This window comes from Corythoichthys intestinalis, chromosome 4, assembly GCF_030265065.1.
Source record: "Corythoichthys intestinalis isolate RoL2023-P3 chromosome 4, ASM3026506v1, whole genome shotgun sequence".
Classification (NCBI taxonomy): Eukaryota; Metazoa; Chordata; class Actinopteri; order Syngnathiformes; family Syngnathidae; genus Corythoichthys; species Corythoichthys intestinalis.
In genome coordinates this window covers 22,672,718-22,692,910 of record NC_080398.1, presented here as the reverse complement: position 1 = coordinate 22,692,910, position 20,193 = coordinate 22,672,718, and the positions used below count along the sequence as shown (strand labels likewise).

The 20,193-nt window shown below is 38.8% G+C and overlaps 1 protein-coding gene across 2 annotated transcripts; it reads left to right on the top strand.

Moving 5' to 3' along the window:
• The first annotated feature begins 576 nt into the window (after positions 1–576).
• LOC130915173 (C-X-C chemokine receptor type 3-like) lies at positions 577–19,053 on the top strand. 2 transcript variants are annotated; one of them, XM_057834991.1, is made up of 3 exons: positions 577–916; positions 8,990–9,344; positions 14,239–19,053. In XM_057834991.1, the coding sequence occupies exons 2-3, from the start codon at positions 8,997–8,999 to the stop codon at positions 14,980–14,982; spliced, it is 1,092 nt and encodes a 363-aa protein (XP_057690974.1). In that variant the 5' UTR covers positions 577–916; positions 8,990–8,996; the 3' UTR covers positions 14,983–19,053. The 2 variants fall into 2 exon arrangements, with proteins under 2 accessions (XP_057690974.1, XP_057690976.1); XM_057834993.1 differs by having other exon boundaries at positions 8,987–9,344.
• Positions 19,054–20,193: the final 1,140 nt, after the last annotated feature.

The window sequence follows — 20,193 nt, the reverse complement described above, 5'->3', positions numbered from 1 at the left end:
TTGTATTCCCTAGTCGTTTAAGTTTGATATACGATTTTGTTGAAAAAAAATATGTATATATATTCAAATCTTGTTTGTTTATCTATTTATTTGTTGGATAGTATCCCCTGTATTTTGGTTTTATAAATATTGTTGTATTAATGTCGACATTAAAAGTTTATACAACTTTCTCTAAACTCGACGTTTGGAGACACGTTTTGTCTCTTTCACAAAACAGTTGAACACGACTAAAGAGCGCCCTCTATGTATCAGGATCTTGCATTGCGCCCGCATTGTATCCCTCTTTGTTTATGAGCGTCAAGACACATCCTTCGCTCTCCGGAAAATGAGAAACGCGCCCAAAGTAGCCTTCAAAACAAATCTTTGCTCTACATACTCCTGATTACAACAGCACATAGCTGTTGTTTTTTAATTATTTAATACTTATTTCTCAATAAATTAAAGTTTAAAAACACATAAATTAATTTCATGGTTTTACTTTCATGTAGTCGTGACAATAAATATTTATTTTGAAAACCTAGCAAGCTATTGCTGCCTTCGTAGTAGCAAATTGGCTTTTTCTGAGCTGAAGTGACATTTGTTGACTTGCAGATATCTAGACGCAGACAGTTAATTACTCATTAAGTCCTGTCACGATTTAACAAAACGCATGATTGTTGCGGAGTATGTCACTATCCTAGTTTTTATCTTTATCTGTGTTGTTTTTTTACTCCTTCAATTACCATCGTGCTGTTTCCGTTTCTCAACTCCGACCCCCCTGACAGCGTGAAGAATGGGGTTCTTCTGGGTTTCCTTTTTCTTCTGGATTTGAGGTCTTGCAGTGCCTCGTGAAAGAGCTGACTGGTTTTTTTTTTTTCTTGTTTTTCTGTTGGACCACTATCGAGCAGAACCTTGCAACTTTCATCATCTGATACAGGTGAGCATATTTTTAAACGTTTACCTCACAGTATCGGTGCGTGAGGTTTGCATGTTATTCCAGTGGTCGCGTGGTTTTTCTTCGGGTATTTAAGCTCGGTCTTGCTTGGTATTACTTGTGTTTTTTAAAGTTATATTGAATAACAGTATGTTTTCCCTGTTGTACCAGCTTTGCACTTACTAAAGACTCTTAAATTGCCCATAAAAACATATTTCAATGGAAGAATAGTGTCATGTAAACATAGCTGACTGAGGGTGGGATAGAATATCTTGAATTCAAACCTTATCCCTCACTGTTCAGAATTGCCTTCTGATTTCCAAGAATTCCATTTTACTGTTGGATTGTCAAGTGAGTTTAGTTGTTGTAATAGTATGTTTGTGATGGTTTTGCCTAGGAGTGGGAACCTCTTTGTACCTCACGATACGATACGATTTGCGATACAAAGCTCACGATAACGATGATCTGACGAAATGGCGATACAACGATTATCGATACATTGTTCAGGAAATCATTCTAGGATATTCTACAAACAACTAATGAACAGAAGAACAAGCTTCTTCTGTGAATTGGAATGAGTTTATCGCGAGTAGACGTCCAATCCATTTGAACGGATTGAACGTCTATGGCCGTCAGTGACAGCCAATGCTAGGCAATGAGGTAATTTTGGGCCATTTAAGGTCATTTACCTGTTGATTTTCAGTTACTTCCTGTTGATTTGGGGGTATATTATGGGTCACTTCCTGTTCATTTTGAGTTACAGAACACAAGGTGACCTGGGAATCACCCGAATGAATAGACAGTGACTCAAACTCAACAGGAAATGACCTGTAAATGCCCTAAAATGAACAGCAAGTGACCTGTGCATGTCCTGAAAATCGGACAGAATAACTGTTTCGAATGAACAAACTTTCCCAGTCTAAATGGATTGGGCGTCGAGCACCACCAATGCATGCAGGCTTAGAGTTAACTGAGACACTATTATGGTGGAAGATTTTGGTAGCAACTTGTTGGTTCCTTTTTTTTTTTTTTTTTAAATTTTTTTTTTTTAAACCTTTTTAAAACGATATCTTGATTCTTGGCAGGAGCATATCGATAACCTTTTGGGATACAAAGTATCACAATATATCATCATTTCAATATTTTGTCACACCCCTACTTTTGCCTGCATACTCCATAAATGTGCATGTGTATGGTTGTAACTCAATTGACTTTACTCATTAGTATGCATGGGTCTGTGACAACAGAACTGTGTTTTCATTATGCATGGTTTAGTATTTGGGGAAAATTTTCCTCACAAATTTGATAGTTGATTAAATTGGTTTAATATCTACATTGCTTTTATGTCTCAGTTTGGTTAACTTTGGGTAATCCAAGGTAACAAAAAAAAATCAAATAGAAGTAAATAATTTAAAATATATTTTCAAGTAGACAAAACAGCAAATTTATTCATAGGAAATGAAGGATGCTGACATGAACAGTGTGAAATAATGTGTTTTAAAACCCCTTATAATGGCTTTTGTTATAACTTTGACTCCAACAAAAACACCATGTGCAGGATGTTTAAATGATGCTGAAAGAGTGCGCTGCATTAGTTTTTTTTTTTTGTTTTTTTGTTTTTAAGCCAGAGGCTGAGCTGCACTGTGTTTGTTTATGGCGTAGGTGTGTGGATTAGGTGCATGATCTTGTGCCATGGTGAAAAAAATTTAATTCATATTTTTAATTAAATGCATTTAAATGCACTTTTACTGCTCAAGTAACAGGTAAACATCACTGACAGTGATCAATGACTGTTATTTCTTTCTTGCTTTCTATTTTTAAATTTATTATCTATTTATTTTTTTCATATAGCAGTAATCCCTGTCAATATTACCATGGCCTGATCTCAAATGATGGTAGGGATGGGCAAAGTGTTAATTTAACATAGAAAGTTAATGTAAAATGCAATGTAACTAAAAACATTAATGTGGCAGACATACTGTTTTATATGTTTTATATGAAATTTTTTTTTTTTTTTTTTTTTTTTTTTTTTTTTTTTTTTTGCGCAGAAAGTTGTACGTCTTCGGATTTAAGGCCCAGTTGCGTGGAGTGGTCCTAATGTCTGCCAGGGGGGCATCTGTGGGCCGTGGCATATTTTTTTCCCCACTTAAATCATGAAATTATTCTCCACATTGAAAGATTTATGTTAATTGTTTAAAATGTGGGGTTTTTTTGTCTCTCTCAAATAATTTTATTGAATTTTCACACGTTAATGGGATGGATATAGGCAAACACAGAGAGACCAGTGAATAATGAAGTTTAGATGACACAGAAAAGAATTAGCTTTTCTCTGAAAAAGACTCAAGATAAAGGTACCTTCCTAGCCACAAACAAGACAATAAACATTCACCACAAAGATTAAACAAACGGGTTAACTAATTAAGGTTATTTCTATTGTATTTTCCTTTTCAATTTGATTTAAACAGTTTATTTTTTAGAATTGGAATGTTGCAAGAAAGCATTTTTTTGTATAAATTATTTTCTAAATGTTGGAATGTTATAGTATATTTTGTACAAAATGTTATTACATTTTGGACTGATTTAAAGTATTTCAAAAAAAAAAAACTTAAATTATAACAATGTTACAAAAGATCAAACCTTTTAAAATTGATAACTTTAGACCACTATTTTTAACATTCCAAACACTTAAAGCAACACTAGGTAACATTTCAGTTTTGGCCACACAGGGCCACGGCCCCCACCCAGCCAGCCATGGGGGGGTACAGCGCAGCCCATCCCTCCTCCAGCAACCCAGCAAAGGAGCCCTCGTCCCCCGGGTGGTCCCCTGGGCCACCCGCGCGCCCATCTACCGGCCCTTGGGGATGGAAAGAGGGGACGCACCACCAACCCCACGCCCATCCCGCAACTCCGTCCGCCCACCCGGGCCGCGAGCAGCCGCCGCAGCTCCCCAGCCGACACGGCATGCCACGGGGCCCCCAGCGGCCCACAAAGCCCAGGGCAGGGCAGGGTCCCCCGCCGTAGCAGGCAACATACTCCGCCGCCCAGCCAGCGATCCGCGGCAGAGCACAGGGCGGATACCCAGTTAGAGAAGAGAGGGGAAGGCGGAGGCAGGAGAACGCCAAGGAGCCGCCATGGGGCGACGCGAGACCGGAGCCCCGACCTCCCCCCACTCCCGCGGCCGGCAGCTCAGACAGAGAGGAGGCCACGCCTCGGGAGCCATGCCATAGAAAGACGTGTGGGACCCACCTACAACCCTATTACTGTGGCTGCCAGGTTCCTGGCTGGCAGCTATAACCCAGCACCGTGATGGGATTGTGAGGGGAGGGTAGTGCTATGTATGCATTAAAATAGGAGATCTTTGCTTGGGGCAGTGGGACCGCAGCATGGAAATTCAGCCCAGCTGCCCGTCCCACCGCCCTTTGCCAGATTTCTCCTGTGGAGTATGATGTGTGTGGTGCGTTAAAAAAAGGTGCAGGGATGGTAGGGCCTGCCGTGAGGAGGTAACTGTGAGGCACCCCCCCCCCATCCCACCATGTCCCAACCATCCCACAACCTTGGTGTGTGATGCATTAAAAACAGGGGGGAGCCAGGCCAGGACTGTATGGCCCCGTCCCAACTCCCCCCGGAGAAATGAATGAGTATGTAAGTGCCAGGGTGAAAGATATTTAGGTGCCTGTTTGGTTTTAGGTCAGGTGTTGGTAGCAGCTTTGGTTTTGAAAATATTTGAATATGAAGTTTTTGAAAATAGGCCCACTACGGATTGGCCCTGTTTCTCGTGTCATGTCAATAGGTAATGAAGTCTATGATGAAAATATTTTATAAAGCTTGAAAAGTTACCTGTTGTTGCTTTAAAAGTTGAATTGTAAATGTAAAACGTTTATGGATGAAATATTTTTTAAACGAAAAATAGTATTAAATTTCACGTGAGAAGAATTCTCACAATTAGATATCTACAATATTTATACAGTATGAAAACTTTACTACAGTTCATGTTCCAAATTTGATTTTTTTTAAATAACGGTATTTCTAGATACAGTATGTAACCTATCATTCAACATTACCTTTCTAAATAAAAGTAACAAAGAAGTATTTTTTTAAAGGAATCACAAAATGTTTGTCATGAATAAAACCAAATAAAACCCAAAACATAACACTTTTATCTTTATCACTAACAGCGCAGACATTATTTCCTCATATTTAATAAAAAAGAAACTATTTTCAGATATAAAACCTGTTTTTAGTTCACGTGTATTTGAAAGCTTTGAGTCCATTTCTTAAGGAAAACAAAACACTGACTTTTTGTTTCCTTCAATATTTCTGTGTCTCTCGGTGAAATATTAGGACACCACTGCCCTAGAGGGCAAAACACACAAAGCTCTTCAGTTTTCAAGTAAGTCAGTTGTCACAACACAGACGTTCCCAAGAATGAGTAATGTTGATGTAACAATCATATAACAAGCAAGTGTAAAAATATGACAAGGTGACGTGCATGGTTGGTGTCATGGGTGCTTCATGAGGGGGACTTCATGACTATGTATAATGGAAGTTCTAGCTAATCACGTGTTTGTTCAGTACTCAACTTCTTATCAAAGTGACAAACTACACATTGATTACACCGCTGGTGTTATTGACCAGTATAAATTTACATTTTTATTTTTGTGTGTTTTCAAATACTTTTGCAATGTGTTTAAAAAGTAGTGGAAAATGGATGAAACTAATTTAATTTCTTCAGGGGCAGTAATCACTATAGTGGACAGCTATTCAAAAGTTGGTACTTAAGACGTTTAACCACTCATAGAGCAGATTACTGATTTTTGGTCATTGAAAAAACAATTATTATTATTATTTCTATTTTTTTTTATTATTATTAATCATTATTGTATATTCATACACTTTCGTAATAAATAAATGTGTTAATTAACACAAAGTTAATAAAACCTAAATTAATGAAATGTATAAAATAATTGTAAACTGAAATACACACTGGTTATGCCAACAAGAAACAATCTAAAGTAGATTTTTTTTTTTTTTCCCATAGTATTTAACTCATTGCTCGCCATTGACAAGAATAGGTGTCCAGTTCATTTAAACCAGGAACACTGGCTTTTTTTGCTCATGTTTCAGTGCCATTGACGGTGCTAGATGTCCTATCTATTTTGACTAGGAGTTGCGAATGAACAAATTCCTTTATTCACCCCTCCTAGCAGGGGCGCTGGATGTCATTCATAACAGGGGGTGCCGAGAATCTAATTTTGTTTTACCCATCCAAAAACAGCCGTTTCGGTCCAAATTTGTCGTATTGGCACTTTTTCTTCATACAATGCATGCACAATGGCAGTACAAACGCATGCTGTATAGTTTACGTACTACTACAAGGTTACTACAAAGAAAGCGTTTTTTTTTCACCAACAGTGTGTGTTGGAGTTTTTGTATTGAAAATAGAAGCACCCGTGTATTATAATGCAAATCCCCACAACTAGACGGCAAAATGACAGACAAACATATTTGAAAACTAAAAGGTCCAATAAACGCTGGTTTAAAGTGCCTGTGACAGCATTAAAAAAATATATATATATACAGTGGTACCTCTACATACGATCACTTCGACACACGATCTTTTCGACATCCGACGTAAAATTTGAGCCGCCATTTGTTTCTACATCCGACGAGTTGCTCGAAATACGGCGACATGACAGCACTGCAAACGAACGCACGGTGGATTTTCTTGTGTGAGAAATCAACACAGTTTTCAAAAAAAGTTGATACAGTTGGAGAAACAAGGAAAAAAGTGATGCTTACCTTTGAAATGAAGATGCAAGTTACAGAAAAATATGAGCTTGGGGTGCGCGTCCCTGAACTGGCTCAACAATACAGCTCCATGGTCCTCTTCCGACCACCGTTCGCCACTATTTATAAGTTAAGGTGACAATTATTATTGTGGTAACATTGCCAAGGAAATCGCCAGCTTCGTTTCGTTTTTATCATTTATTTAAGAACTTATCCAACACAAAACGCCCATTGTCTTAAGCAGTTGACCGCTCTCAAGAAAACGAAAGTATTATCTCTACCGCACCGACCTATCTCACTGAGACGTCACCTTCGCGGTGCGTTCAGGGACAGTAAAAAGTGTCCGCCATATTAGAATCCGATTCGTTACATTATTTACAGGAATAATTATTAATTATTCTTCTTATTATTATATTATTCTGAATTATTTATTTATAACTTATTTGTTTTTCTATGTTTAATTGCCATTTGTAACAGTGCCAGCAGTATTAAGAATTTAGTGTATGTTTTTAGGCTTTGGAACGAATTAATGGAATTATAATGTATTCCTATGGGAAAATCCTGCTCGACATACGACCATTTCGACTTACAAACAAGGTCCTGGAACGAATTAAATTCGTATGTAGAGGTACCGCTGTATATACTTTTTCGCCTTAAAAAATCTCTCCAAAGACGTGTTTTCCAGTCATTTTCGCTAGTATGGGGGAACAAATGTGCTGCGCCCGGGGCCTAGTCATACGTTATTATGGAAGACAAGCGCCCATAGATACAGTATATTATACTGTATACACAAAACAAGATGTACTGCATGCAGTCCAATCAATGTATTTCTATGACGACATTCTAATCTACAGTGGTTTAAATAAGTATTTAGTCAACCACTAATTGTGCAAGTTCTCCCACTTGAAAATATTAGAGAGGCCTGTATATGTCAACATGAGTAAACCTCAACCATGAGAGACAGAATGCCAGACGTGTCCCTCTGCTGAAGAAAGTACACATCCAGGCCATAACACATTCTCCCAGTCCTCTTCTGGATCACCCAAATGCTCTCTAGCGAACCGCAGACGGGCCTGGACGTGTACTTTCTTTAGCAGGGGGACACATCTGGCAGTGCAGGATTTGAGTCCCTGGCGGCGCATTGTGTTACTGATAGTAGCCTTTGTTACTGTGGTCCCAGCTCTCTGTAGGTCATTCACTAAGTCCTCCCGTGTGGTTCTGGGATTTTTGCTCACCGTTCTTGTTGTCATTTTTACGCCACTGGGTGAGGAGGGAGTTAAAAGTCCGTGTTGCCCAACGACAGCCCCAAAACATCACTGCTCTAGAGTAGATCTGCATGGAGGAATGGGCCAAAATACCAGCAACAGTGTGTGAAAAGCTTGTGAAGAGTTACAGAAAACATTTGGCCTCCGTTATTGCCAACAAAGGGTACATAACAAAGTATTGAGATGAACTTTTGGTATAGACCAAATACTTATTTTCTACCATGATTTGCAAATAAATTCTTTAAAAATCAAACAACGTGATTTTTCTGGGGGGGGGGGGGGGGGGGGGGGTTCACATTCTGTCTCTCATGGTTGAGGTTTACCCATGTTGACAATTACAGGCCTCTCTAATACTTTTAAATGGGAGAACATGCACAATTAGTGGTTGACTAAATACTTATTTGCCCCACTGTATACTGTAGTATTATATCTACAGTAGACAGGGATATTGATGTGTTAAGCAGGGGCACAGGCTAAAGTTAATCCGCCAGAATGCGGTCCTTAATAAAATATTATTTCTTTGCGGCCCGGTAGCAAATGTGCCACGGGCCGGTACTGGTCCATGGCCCGGCGGGTGGGGACCCCTGCTGTATAGGTTAAAAAGGGAAAAAATATATATCGAATAGTGTCTATACGTTTCAAATTTGAAACCTTTTACAAGTGTGTCTGAAACATGAGGTTCACTAGCAGTGGCACTTGTTTTTTGAAACTTTGCCTTATCATCATTGCACAAATTAACCATGACATCTGCATAGATCTCGTGTTATTTAAAAAGCAGAAGTGTTGGCTCTATCTGTCACACAACAGTTCAAGGGGTGTTTCCTAAAGCTCAGCTTTTTCATTGACTATGCATGTATGTGGCTGGGAAACTTCCGATTTGAACCCACCTCCCACTCTTGCCTCATCTGATGACATCTCACCATGTGAGATCTAGGCTTGTCTACTTTAAGAGCACTCTGCTTTGGACATTCTCAAAAGTTCTTAAGCACTTCTGAAGACAGCACTGTTGTCTCTGCATCAGCAGGACCAAGATGGACGTCCACCTGGATGGATTGTTCAACCTAAACGTCAGCTACGACTACGACGAGGACTACGTGTATAAAGATGACGATCCAGATTTAAAGGGAGGACAAGCAGTGTGGATCCCTCTTGTCTACTCAGTTGTGCTGATCCTAGGTCTATTCGGGAACGGGCTGCTTTTGGCGGCGCTGGCGCTGAAGAAGCGAGCGTGGAGAACGTCAGACACATTCATTCTCCACCTGAGTGTGGCCGACGTCCTGCTGCTCATCACGCTGCCCCTGTGGGCCGCACAAGCCACACAGAGTTGCGGTTGGTGCATCGGACTCGCTCTTTGCAGGATCAGCGCAGTTATTTTTAAGGTTTGGGACTGTTTTTTGTTTTTTTACCTTTTAACTTTCCTAATATGTTCTGTTCCAATTTGGACTACATTTTTCCACATATTTAAACTATTGGTTTGTCTCCACATGGGTACGTTATACAAATCTAAAGAGATAAAAGTCACTTATGTAAAGACATAAATTCTTTAAAATGATTTTGGATTACTTTATCATATGGCATAATAAGCCTCTTACGTGTTTCTTGTGATCAGAATGTAATTGTGGTAAAATATGGACATTAGGCGAACAGATGATAGTGTATAACAGTAATCCTGTAGTTCTTGTGATGAACATAGACTGAATGTGAGGCCAAGGGAGTTTAAAAAAAAAAAAAAAAATCATGACATTCCTCTCCACTGTTTTTGGAGACCTTCGTCTGATTGAGGTCAAGAGTGGAGCAGACATGAGTTAAAGTGAAAGTGAAAGCTCCCCAGGCATTTCAGAGAATTGGAACAGGGGTCCCAGAAAAGGAAAACAAAAGTTATAATGTCTTACAAGACATACAATATTAAGCTTTTTCCCCCTACTGCAGGGGTCCCCAAACTACGGCCCACGGGCCGGATACGGCCCACCTCCACATTTGGTCCGTCCCCTGAACAATACCAGAGACCATTTTGATTTTTTTTTTTTTTTTTACCCTCCAGTAGTGTCATTTATTTCCTGGCTTTTTTCTGTGAAGAACCCGGAGAGGGTTATTTGGTTATTATCTATTTAATTAATAGTGTTATTATTATATTATATTATACAATACTATACTATACTCTACTATACTATACCATACTTTACTATTTACTTTTGTTCCATGAAGAATCCAGAAAGGGTTATTTGATTGTGGGTTTCTGAAAAACAATCAATTTTTACATTTAGGCACTCCTGCAATCGTCACACTTTTTCTGTTACAAACTGACCCCGGCCCCTCATCAGAGAAGGGAAAAGTTATGTAGCCCTCACAGGAAAAAGTTTGGGGACCCCTGCCCTACTGTTTAAAACATGTTTTTTTTTATGTGCTTTCATTTAAAATAATACATTTTAGAGATGTAGTTGCTATTCAGTGATAAATGTCTTAAAGGGAACCTCTGACTTAAAGACTTGTAGACTCTAATAAGCCACAACTGTTCTCTTTACCTAAAATATGCTATTAGAAACACATATTATATTGCCATTGATTTAAAAATCTATAATATTTAGTACATGTTTTGACACACAACACATGCGCTCATTGGTTAAAAGCAGCGAGTACTTCCTATTTGTGTTTTTATTGAGTTTTTTTATTACTTTTTCATTGCCTCAAAATACTTTTTGCATGTGTTTCCCTCTCATACTTTTAAGCATTGTGTTTTCTTGTGGTAGCTTTATAGCAGATTGTTGATCCGTTGACCACATTAGTCAGGAAGCATATTTAAACCACTTTTATTTGATTTAACACCTTTAAGTATTTTCTTAATGCATCTTTAGTATGTTCTGTCTGTATGTCTAAACAAAACAAGCTGAAAGCTTACGGTAGTACTTTGGGTGTCAAATTCGCCTCTTGTCGGATGTTTCGCCGGTGCAGCACATCTTAGCAGAACACCGTTTTTTTTTTCTATTCTCGTCTCGTCTCATCCCATCTTTCCTGTTCATTTTGCTTTTGCTGCTCATTTTGTGGAATACCGACAGTGCTGTCTTACTGATTAATGTTCGTCTTGGGTTTAAATTGAAAGGGTTGAACAGATGACATGTTTAAGTCGCTAGGGTCATACTCTGGAAGCCCGGCAGCGCAACCATGTGACGTCAGCTTCCTGTGACGTCAATAACAATGGCGACCTACCAGTTAAACTAATTTTAGAAATTGTATAATAACGAAAATATCAAGAGGGTTTTAATATCAAATTATTTTAACTCATAATAACTTTTATTTTTTAAGAACTACAAGTCTTTCTATCCATGGATCCCTTTAAAATTGTGACACACTTTATAGTAACTTACCACAGTGTTTTTTTCTATCAAAGTTGTTGTCATTAATAGAAATGAAAATAAATGACAAAAACTAGAAATTGGAAAAAAAAAAAAAATTTTTTTTAGCTGAATCAAATGCAATCTGTAATTAAAAGAACAAAAGTTACTGAAACTGTAGTTTTAACAAAACGAACTAAAAAGTATCGAAATTAAATACACTAATCTCTGCGTTTTTGTATTTTATCGACAGAATCAGTCTTCTTCTTTTCCTTTAAGCTTTTCCATTCAAATTCAAAATTCAAATTACATATCACTGAAGACATGTTTTTAAAAATGTTATATTTTGTTGTTTTCCATTGTAAAGTATAAAAAACAAATTTATACAACCGTATTTTTTGGACTACAAGTCGCACCTGAGTATAAGTCGCACCAGCCATAAAATGCCCTACGAAGAGAAAAAAAACATATACAAGTCGCACCGGAGTATAAGTCGCATTTTGGGGGGAAATTTACTTGATAAAATCCAACACATAAACAGACATGTCATCTTGAAAGGCAATTTAATATAAAAATACAATAGAGAACAACATGCTGAATAAGTGTACAGTGTACAGTGCATGAACAACGAAATGCGATTATACTGTCCTCACCAGGACCCTACAGCTCTGTCCTTGCTATTCAGCTATTCAGCTAAACTTTCAAATGCGATGCTGGACGTCCGTATAATTTGCTGAATAAATTTCGTCCTCGATACGAAACAGGTTTGCATCGACGTAAAGAAATGATAATTAGGTGCTTTTACAGCAATGACATGACACAAACGGTTAGCATGCATTCGCTAGCATTAGCACATCGTTCAAACAACCACACAACTGGCTCTAAGTGTCCGATCGTGGGTGGAAAACACACAACAACAACAGAAAAGATGATACACACAGGCGTTGCCTCTGTAGAGATATTTTACAAGCATAAACAATGAACGTAGGTTCGCAGCTGTGTTTCTCTCTCGCTAACTCGCCCACTCAGAGCTACAGTTGTGGTCAAAAGTTTACATACACTTGTGAAGACCATAATGTCATGGCTCTCTTGAGTTTCCAGTTATTTCTACAACTCTGATTTTTCTCCGATAGAGTGATTGGAACAGATACTTCTTTGTCGCAAAAAACATTCATGAAGTTTGGTTCTTTTATGAATTTATTATGGGTTAACAGAAAAAGTGATCAAATCTGCTGGGTCAAAAATATACATACAGCAACACGAATTAGCAATTTCTTGTGAGTGATTATTGACTTGAACAAGTGAGGAAAGTCACTTGGAGCCATTTCAAAGCAGCTGCAGGTCCCAAGAGCAACAGTTCAAACAATTGTAAGTATAAAGTGCATGGCACTGTTTTGTCACTGCCACGATCAGGAAGAAAACGCAAGCTATCACCTGCTGCTGAGAAAATTGGTCAGGAGGGTGAAGATTCAACCGAGAATCACCAAAAAGCAGATCTGTCAAGAATTAAAAGCTGCTGGAACACAGGTGTCAGTGTCCACAGTCAAGCGTGTTTTGCATCTCCATGGACTGAGGGGCTGCCTTGCAAGAAGGAAGCCCTTGCTCCAAAAGCGGCACCTTAAGGCTCGACTGAAGTTTGCTGCTGATCGCATGGACAAAGATAAGACCTTCTGGAGGAAAGTTCTGTGGTCAGACGAAACAAAAATCGAGCTGTTTGGCCACAATGCCCAGCAATATGTTTGGAGGAGAAAAGGTGAGGCCTTTAACCCCAAGTACACCATGCCTACCGTCAAGCACAGTGGTGGTAGTATTATGCTGTGGGGCTGTTTTGCTACCAATGCAACTGGTGCTTTACAGAGAGTAAATGGGATAATGAAGAAGGAGTATTACCTTCAAATTCTTCAAGATAACCTAACGTCATCAGCCCGAAGATTGGGTCTTGGGCGCAGTTGGGTGTTCCAACAGGACAATGACCCCAAACACACATCAAAAGTGGTAATGGAATGGCTAAATCAGTCTAGAATTAAGGTTTTCAAATGGCCTTCCCAAAGTCTCATTGAGAACTTGTGGACAATGCTGAAGAAACAAGTCCATGTCAGAAAGCCATCAAATTTAACTGAACTGCACCAATTCTGTCAAGAGGAGTGGTCAAAGATTCAACCAGAAGCTTGCCAGAAGTTTGTGGATGGCTACCAAAAGCGCCTAATTGAAGTGAAAATGGCCAAGGGACATGTTACCAAATATTAGCGCTGCTGTATGTATATTTTTGACCCAGCAGATTTGATCACTTTTTTCTGTTCACCCATAATTAAGTCATAAAAGAACCAAACTTCATGAATGTTTTTTGTGACAAAGAAGTATCTGTTCCAATCACTCTATCAGAGAAAAATCAGAGTTGTAGAAATAACTGGAAACTCAAGAGAGTCATGACATTATGTTCTTCACAAGTGTATGTAAACTTTTGATCACAACTGTACGTAACTGTTGGTCTTCTTCTGGCGTGTGAGCACTCTTCTTCACGTAAACAAGTGCAAGTGGCACACGTGAAAGCGCCACAAACTAAAAGCATGCATTTCAATATAAAAAAAGTCAATAATACAATTGAACACACATTGCCAAAGGCAGAACGCGAACGTGGCCATAGCTATTAAGTTATTCAGATAACTATAGCATGACAAACATGCTAACAAGTTTACCAAACCATCAGTGTCACTCCAAAGCACCAAAATAACATGTGAAATCATATCATAATGTATTAATAATTTCACACATAAGTCGCTCCTGAGTATAAGTCCCACCCCCAGCCAAACTATGAAACAAACTGCGACTTATAGTCCGAAAAATACGTTACATATAATAAAAACTAAAATAACTACAAAGTAGATTTCCCACACTACGTTGCCATTTAAATTTAAACCTGCTTCCATTGTTTTCCTCTCCCTAGCTCAACTTCTTCTGCGGGATCTTTCTCCTGGCCATCATCTGTTTGGACCGCTACCTGTCACTGGTCCATGCCAAGCAGCTGTACTCCCACAAGAAACCCATGTTGACCCACCTTAGCTGCCTTTCAGTGTGGCTAGTCTCCCTGCTCCTTACCATTCCAGAGTGGCTCTACATGCCGTTGGAGCGCCATCCGTGGAAGGAGGAGAAAACCCAGTGCTTCCTCGGTCTCTACACTGCAAACAAACACCTGGGGTCGCGCATCTCCCACCATGTGTTCAGCGCGGCTGCCGGGGTGGTCATCTTCTTCTCCTGTGGGACACCATGGCTCCAGCGCTCAGCTAAAACCATCCGAAAGAGAGTGGTCACACTTATTCTGGTTGGGGTCTTCTCACTCTGCTGGATTCCGTATAACGTCGTACTCGTCATTGACACGTTTCGTGGCACAGAGACGACCTCGGACGCTTTATCCGGGCTTCCCCGAAGCTCACGGAGGACTGCCCTGAAAGTCACGGCTGTATTGGGCTGCGTTCACGCTTGCCTCAGGCCGTTGCTCTACCTCGGCCTGAGCAGCGATTTTAGGAAGTGGACTCTTGCGATGCTGAGTTGCGTCAGAGCGGAACCTAAGGGATCCGTGTGGGAGTTGGGAGTAGGCGACGACGCCCTGCTTGAGCAGAACCCAGAGACCGAGCAGCTGAAGCAGCTTGCCAGCGTGGACCAGCAAGTGCAGGTGAAAATGGCCACGTAGCAGAAGTGGTGACTCAGATTAAGAAATTGACCTAAGTCACTAAATTTAGGATTTGTTACTTGCTTGGTGACAACTTTCAACTGGACTCGACAGTGCACTACACTATTAAAAAAGAAGAAAGAAAAAAAAGTTACATTTACTGTAAAATACTGGCGGCTGCTTTTGCCAGAATTTAACATTGGAAACGGGAAATTCTTCATATACAAGTAAAAACTTTATAGTGCCCCAGTAAACTATTTTTTATGGTATATTGTTTTTAACTGAATATTGTGGGAGGAGAATCTAAATTTCAGATGTATGTAACAATTTGGCGAAGCGCAGATGATGAGAAATTAGTTTTTTAGTCAGTCGTTTAGTCCCGCCTGTCATCATAGCACTCTAGCGTCCCCAGCTGGAGGATGACGTCGGCAGGGTCACGATTTCATCTGATATAGAATTCAGCCCATTGAGGAAAATGCGACGAAGAGAGCAGCAAAATGTCATTGTTTCACTCTTTTCTACACCAATATTTTTACAGGATGTTCTTTTTATCTAAGTATTTTCCCCTTTTGCTAAATAAATGTTATGGTCATGACAAATAACAGTCTTATGCTAAATGGAATATCAAATATTAAAAATGCATTTATTTAGTACGACATGGCAAAATTACTCCACAATGGTCAAAACCGTCAAGGTCTTGTACCTCCCAAATGATATTTTATTCCACCAGAGCTAGTCCGGCTTTTGTCATTTCCCTGCCCCGGCTTCAGAGAGCGTAAACAAACCAGGAGGCGTGACAGCTAACTGACATGCTAACCCAAACCGGCGGCGTTTCCAAGTCTTATTCTCAGCCCCACAACATGCAAGCCACCTCCTTATTAAAACGTGTGCCATGATCCCAGTATTTAACATATTATAAAACACAATGTTTACTCACTTCCTCGTGAGTCCAACGGTCCCGCAGTTGTTGGACTTGTTTTGGCCAATCTCTGCGGAACGGGAACTTTTTGAAACCCAAAAAGGCTCACACGCCTCTCCCTGGTGCAGCAACAAAACCCTAGCGCACATTTGGCTGACGTGATGCGAAAAATAAACAGGGAAATAAGCGGAAAATTCTTAAAAAACAAGTAAAAACTCTGTAGTGCCCCAGCAAACTATTTTTTGTACGGTATATTTTTTTAACTGAATATTGTGGGAGGATAATTTAAATTTCAGAATTATTTTAGACTGTGATTTGTGTAAATATATACTGTATACTGGTCTTGGTGGTGATGTCACTGAGCTCCTGTTCTATTCCTCCCCCCTTTTCAACCGGGCAGTCTAGGTAGTCGAGCGTTCTGACTACCGAGCTACTAAAAACTGGTTGTTGTGGGTATAGAGTAGTGCTGCTACGATTAATCGATTACCTCGAATAATTCGATTACAAAAAAAGCTTCGATTTCTTAAATATGCTAAGTAAAGCTGAACTAAAACACAGTCAGCGCGCGCGGTCTTCGGGACGCATTGAGGAACAGACGAGAGTAAACATCCACATTCCACAACTCATGCCGCTAGATTAAAAAAAACGCCGACAGCTGCTACATACAACACTCAGTTTTTACAAACTTCGCCCATGTTGCTACAAACTACGCCCACATAATGGTACGGTAGATATCACATGTACATAGAACTAGATGCGAAATGACAGACTCGCCGGCGTTAGTAAACAGCCGCCACCTTAAAGCAGTAGACATCTAAGGAAGGCTCTGTTGTAGCGAAGCTTCCGAGCAAACCTAATTAAATTTTTATCTAAATTACTCCTAATTCGGCAAAACCTTGACTTGAATCTATCTTTAAATGATGAAACAGTTTTAAAACTTGCACATGTCGAAAGTAGACAGAAGTGAAATTATGGAATAACGGGAGCAATTTTAACAAATTTAACGGTTGATTCACAGCATTAAATTAATTGAATGTAGTAATGGGGACTACAGTATTTAATTTACCGTTTTGAACAATTAACTTGATACTGAAATTGTAGTTTATTTACGCCTGAGAGGAGTTTTGTACTATTTTTGTAACTAATGTACGAATTATTAAAAGCATCTAATAGCTGGGGGGGGGTTGTGCAGCAATAATTGATTTATAATCGAATCGTAGTCTCTGAATCGTAATCGAATCGTGAGGTGCCCCAAGATTCCCACCTCTAGTTATTGTGGTTTGTTTTTAAAGAGTTTGCATTAAGTTTTTTTTTACGGGGGAGGGGTGGATACACTGCCCTATAGTAGCAACAGTGAATATTACATTAACTCATTTAAGATGGCTGACTCCAGCTGCTCCCTGTTAGGACCAACATAAAGTCATTTTATTTTTTAATGCATTCGTAATTTAGAATAGTTATATTTAGCCAGTTTTTTTTTTTTTTTTTTTTTTTTTACCTTTTTTGTGGGGACATGTGTTTCAACGATTTGTTAAGAGTATTGTTAAAAAAAAAAAAAACTTAGCATTTTATAGCATTTAAGCTAGCGGATTTATGGTATGCAAGTTAGCCAATTTTTCTTTTGTTATATTTAGAGCTTCATTTATTTAATTTTTAATACCGTTTGAGGCTAAGCTAAGGTATTTTAATTTATTTTATATGAAAGTGCAATTCTGTATAGTTTGAAGAAAACTCAGAAATTTTGTGTTTGCATTTAATGCTCTTCTAAAAATGCAATCTGAGCAAACCATTGTTTTACATCTCCTAAAATGTATTCTGGAACGCATTAGATTTTCGTAATCCGATTACTCAATTATTCGAACTAACTAGTTGATAGATTAATCGACTGCTAAAATAATCGACAGCTGCTGCCCTAGTAGAGGGTCAGGAAAATCTTGCGCTCTAATAACTTATAAGAATGTACTGCAGTTATAACTAGACTGGACTTGGATCAGTAGTCATCATGCTCAACTACAGTAGTGATAATGTGGATTCAAACCCTGGTTGAAGAGCGTGTTGATTGTGAAAGGGGCACAGTGATGTCAATACATACATCAGACCAGTTACACATACCAGTACATACTTTTTACAGTCGTTTGCTGTAAAACGACAGTCAAAATATAGTTCTTTTCATTGTATTTTTTTAATTTGACTGTAAACCCTTTATGGTTTTCCTGTTTTTTACAGTACAATTCTGGCAACCACAGCTGCCATTATATTACCATGAATTTAACTTTTACGCTTTTTAACTTACTATTTTTTTTTTGCGTTACAAGCTGTCATATGGGTGATTTTCTTATTTTTGCCTCGTTTGCTGATGCACTTCCAGCCGGTCATTAAACAGGCGATGAGGAGTTTCTTCATGTAACAGCATAAACCTGTTAGTCAAGGTCTCAGTTGACCTAATTTACCAAGTTTTTACATTTAAAAAATCTGCATTCTTAAGATAGTGTGTTATTTTTTTTTTTTATGAAAGAAAAGTGATTTTTCTTATATATATATATATTAATGTCACACATGGAAACCATGTAACCTATGCCACTTAGGTCATTATTATTGTATTAATGTGCTCTTAAAGGGAAGTAATTTGGGAAGTCACGTGCTTCAAGGATAGAGGAGGTGTGATGACTTTATTGTCACTGGAAACACGTAATTTATTTACCGTTTCATAACAATGCTTTGTAAATTAGTTTTAATGCCTATTATTGTTGTTTTGTTGTCCAATGCACTTCCTAGCACAGAAAAAAATGTGTGGTATTACCTATCCAAATAGATTTAAAGCCTCGTGTGTTAACTTAATCTTCAAGGCACGCTTTATTTTTCACATGACATGGAAGTTTTGATATTGACATGACTTAATAATTATTTAAGTTGTTGAATATTTATATGTTTCAACACTTTGATTCAGAGTCGTTTGTTTCTAAAGTGCTCTGATAAGAGTAATCCGTTAATCCTGACCAGGTTTAAAATGAAAAATAGCTCTTGCTATACTAGAATTTGAAAGACTAATTGGGAAAATTAAAGATACAGCTCATTAGAATCCACAGTTTATCACAAAAGTGAGTACACCCCTTGGATTTTGGTAGATATTTAAGTATATCTTTTCATGGGACAACACTGACAAAAGGACACTTTGACACAATGAAAAATAGTCAGTGTGCAGCTTTTATAATAGAGTTAATTTATTTTCCCCTCAAAATAACTCAAAATATAGCCATTAATATCTAAACCCCTGGCAACAAAAGTTAGTACACCCCTTAGAAACTACGTACATCCTTAAATGTCCAAATTGAGTACTGCTTGTCATTTTCCCTCCAAAATTTCATGTGACTCGTTACAGGAGTGCTATCAGTATTGCTGCAGAGATTGAAGAGGTGGGGGGGGGGGGGGGGGTCAGCCTGTTAGTGCTCAGACCATACGCCGCACTCTACATCAAATTGGTGTGCATGGCTATCACCCCAGGAGGAAGCCTCCTCTGAAGACGGTACTCAAGAATGCCCGCCCGTCTCATCAGACCATAGGTCATAGTTCCAGTAATCCATCTGCTTTGGTGACATGTCTTCAACAAACTGTTTGCGGGCTTTCTTGTGTACTGTGTTCAGAAGAGGCTTCCTCCTGGGGTGACAGCCATGCACACCAATTTGATGTAGAGTGCGGCGTATGGTCTGAGCACTAACAAGCTTACTCCCACCTCTTCAATCTCTGCAGCAATGCTGACAGCACTCCTCTAACGAGTTACATGACCTTTGGAGGGAAAATGACAAGCAGTACTCAATTTGGACATTTAGGGATGTACCTACTTTCTAAGGGGTGTACTCACTTTTGTTGCCAGGGGTTTAGATATTAATGGCTATTTTTTGAGTTATTTTAAGGGGAAAATAAATTAACTCTATTATGTAAGCTGCACACAGACTACTTTTCATTGTGTCAAAGTGTCATTTTGTCCGTGTTGTCCCATGAAAAGATATACCGTAATTTTTGGACTATAAGCCGCTACTTTTGTCTTTCATTTTGATACCTGTGGCTTATAGTCCAATGCGGCTTATTTGTTGACTTTATTTGACAGCGGTGTCATAAGACTGTCATAAGATCATCAAAATTATGATATGACACTGTCATGGACATTACTGAATGCTTATGTCATTAAGTGTCATTTGGCAAATTATGTCACTAACTCAGTTTTTGTCCATCTTGGATGTTTTGCATCCATTCAAAAGTGAGATCATTTGCCGGATAACACTTAATGACATCTGTTATAAGCATTCATGAATGCT